The 3,185-nt window shown below is 41.8% G+C and overlaps 1 protein-coding gene across 5 annotated transcripts; it reads left to right on the top strand.

Moving 5' to 3' along the window:
* Positions 1-316: 316 nt before the first annotated feature.
* Positions 317-2,875, top strand: LOC122022516. 5 transcript variants are annotated; one of them, XM_042580540.1, is made up of 5 exons: positions 317-438; positions 536-668; positions 1,538-1,760; positions 1,840-2,365; positions 2,454-2,875. In XM_042580540.1, the coding sequence occupies exons 3-5, from the start codon at positions 1,574-1,576 to the stop codon at positions 2,638-2,640; spliced, it is 900 nt and encodes a 299-aa protein (XP_042436474.1). In that variant the 5' UTR covers positions 317-438; positions 536-668; positions 1,538-1,573; the 3' UTR covers positions 2,641-2,875. The 5 variants fall into 5 exon arrangements, with proteins under 5 accessions (XP_042436474.1, XP_042436476.1, XP_042436477.1 ...); XM_042580542.1 differs by having other exon boundaries at positions 385-668; positions 2,438-2,875; XM_042580543.1 differs by having other exon boundaries at positions 385-668; positions 2,462-2,634.
* Positions 2,876-3,185: the final 310 nt, after the last annotated feature.

Below are 3,185 nucleotides of genomic sequence, written 5' to 3' on the forward strand. Positions count from 1 at the left end.
GTGCCCTTGGGTTTACCACGGCTTCTCCGTGCCTATAGTCAAGTTATGACTTGTTCTTTACAAATTTCGCGTTGTTTACTACCATTAATTCAAGAGAACAAAAGGTAAAGTGTCTGGTTACAAGATTATTATTTGGACACGGGTAAATTAGTTAAGCATCTCTTTGTATGAGCTCCGCTTGAGGGGCGCTCAGCATGTCATATGTATAACCGCGTTCTGCTACGTGTCCGCGCTTTCGCTCGCTACTGTGGGATGACACAATCATGGGGGCGCACCCTTGTGCTCCATCATCCAATCCAATTCTGTTAACCTGCATATCACAGTCCGCTGTGACTGAGACGAGATGGTGGTGTGCAGACTAACTAACGGAGCTCTATATATAATACACATAATTATTGAAGATGATAAAGAATGAGAAGCAAAACGATGAGATTTAGGGTAAAAGTTGGTTTTTTTACGAATCGGAGTTCGTTTCATGGAGGTGTGCATTGCTGTTGTTGTTGTTGTTATCATCTTCTCGCTTTTCCAATTATAGGCGGCCATGCCAATCTGTTTTCCGTTGGGGATCGAAGGGAAATGGAATAACAAAAAGATGAAGCGGCGGAGGCATCTTCCGTTCCCCGCTGCTACCGATCGCCGAGGCAGAACGAGGAGGCGCAACTGTTTAGGTAAATCTCAATCATGCATGTTCTGTTCAGCGTCATCCTCTCTTCATCGCGCATTTCTCTTCTGCGATCAAAAACGAGGTTTCGATTTTGTCTTAGTTTACCCTAAAGCCTTTGTGGGCGATATTGATTTAGCGTTTTCTTCTGATCTTTCATCTGAAGAACATAATTGTTTTGCACAATTCCACTTTTTCATTCCTAGTTATTAAGATCACTTGATTCCGGTGCTACCGATTTCGCCGAGGCGGAACGAGTAAGCACAACTGTTTAGGTAAATCTCAATCATGTCTGTTCTATTCAGCTTCGTCCTCTGTTCATTGCGCTACTCGCATTTTTCATCTGCAATAAAAAACGAGGATTCAACTTGCCTTAGTTTACCCTAAATTAGGGTTTCTCGTGTTGGAAAATTCCTCGTTTTGCCCTAAATTACGGTTTCTCTTCTGCATGTTCTATTCAGCTTCATCCTCTCTTCATCGCGCTCTTCGTATTTCTCTTCTGCGATAAAAAAACGGGGTTTCGACTTTGTCTTAGTTACCCTAAAAAGGCGAAACCTTGGCTCGAGGTAATTAGGGTTTCAAGTTCCTCTTTTTACCTTGAGCAATTGATGAAATCATTATGGTTTTGCAGGAGATTTTGATTCAGGGTAATGCATCTGTGAAAAACCTTTGTGTGCGATCTTGATTTATTAGGGTTTTCTTCTGATCTTTGATCCGAAGAACACAATTATTTTGCACAATTCCCCTTTTTCATTGCTAGTGATTAAGATACACTTGATTTTTGTAGTTGATTTTATTCTCTTTTGTTAGTGTTTATGCTTGATTGTCTGTGCATCATTATAATTTGTTTGATTTTTGTCTTCCAATTCCAAAAAGAAGCATCGACTCGAAGACTTCGTTCGGACGCCGGTGATGGACCGTGAACATGAAAAAGCTTGTCATGAGAATGGAAATGCGAGTCTTCAGCAGGGGAATGCAGATGCAAATGTGACCGTGGCTTTAGATGAGCCTGATCTTCCCGAGCTACAAGCTGCGCCTAAAAGCTTGGCTCCTTCTTCTAGCACGTCGGAGGACGATGACTTGTTCCAAATCGATGCTGGTGAGTTTTGAAAGCCAATCAATGAAAGATTCACGGCCACCACTGAGCGATCAAACTGAACATGTATTGAATGATGCAGGGACGGGTCAGGGTGTGGTTTTTGCACCGGCAGGAATACCATTATCGTTCGATGCTACTAGTGCTCCTGCATCGATTAATGTTGGAATTGCCAGAGGGAATCAGTGTCCCATTCCGTTACCATACGGATCGGATGTCCCTGCGCATAGGATACCGTCTTCAGTATTCGCGAGGACGAAATCCACGACTCCTATGGAATGGAGTGTTACCTCTAACGAATCGTTGTTCAGTATCCACATGGGTAAATCTGGTGATTTGAGCAGCTTGAACACTAACCAGTTCGATGGATATCCTCCTGTGTCTCCTGATATCAATGCTTCGTCGTTGAAAGACACCACCCAAGTAGGATCTAATTTACAACAAACGATCCATGCTGAAGCCATGAAGGATGGCCCTAAGGCAACTGCAGAGAAGCATGTCGAAGAGGATAGACCTCCAACGGTTGATCGCACTAGTAGCTCTGACAGCGAGAACCAGTTTTCTGATGGGGGCAGTGTGAAGAGCTACCGTTCCTTTGCGTTTCCAATGTATGTATTTCTTCCAAATCTCTGTCGTAAGTATGCTAATCGACATGCATTCATAATTTGAATACAATGTAGTGATTCTTCTTTTCAGATTGGCAGGCGAAAGCACGAACGGATCTTTTAACGGTCGATCAGCAGGTCGTCCACTGGAGAAAGCACAACTGCAACCACCGGTGCCACAAACACCACCGCAGAGCGCTGAGCCTCCTAGTGTGGAACCCGTTGCACCGAAGAAATCACGACTACCATGTTTTTCATGTTGCTCATTCTGTCGCTGAATTAGTGAACCACACCGTCTTTCGATCCAACTTCGACACTTGCGTGTTTTACTCAATTCTTTATCGGACAAACTTCTAAATCTTCTAAAAAAGAAGGCAATGGCAATGGAGTTGGGGCCACCAACCTTGAGGCCATTGATGTAATTTTTAGTGAGAAAAACTTTCATGCCATGTTTTTTTTTTCTAGTTTTAATGCACATTTATGGCAATTGAAGATTAAAGAAAAAAGAATTATGTTCAAATTTGTTCGTTCAATTTGGTTTTATTTTATGATATGATTTTGGTCGTGGAAATAGCTTCTTCTAAAATGCAAGGTAAAATTATATATAATAAATTTAATGTGATGGGATCCTTTTTCAGAACCCCATAGTAATGTAAGCTTCGTGTTCTTTTAATGGAAGCAATGTTAACACTCGAATTTATATAATATCCATCTCAATAAGACGATTAATCCAAGGATTCACATAGAGTACACTCTCTACTATGAAAATACTTCTTAGAAACACTTCAGAGGTGGAGAAATCTCGTATAAGCTCACAAACAAG

This window comes from Zingiber officinale, chromosome 9B (assembly GCF_018446385.1).
Source record: "Zingiber officinale cultivar Zhangliang chromosome 9B, Zo_v1.1, whole genome shotgun sequence".
NCBI classification, from domain to species: domain Eukaryota; kingdom Viridiplantae; phylum Streptophyta; class Magnoliopsida; order Zingiberales; family Zingiberaceae; genus Zingiber; species Zingiber officinale.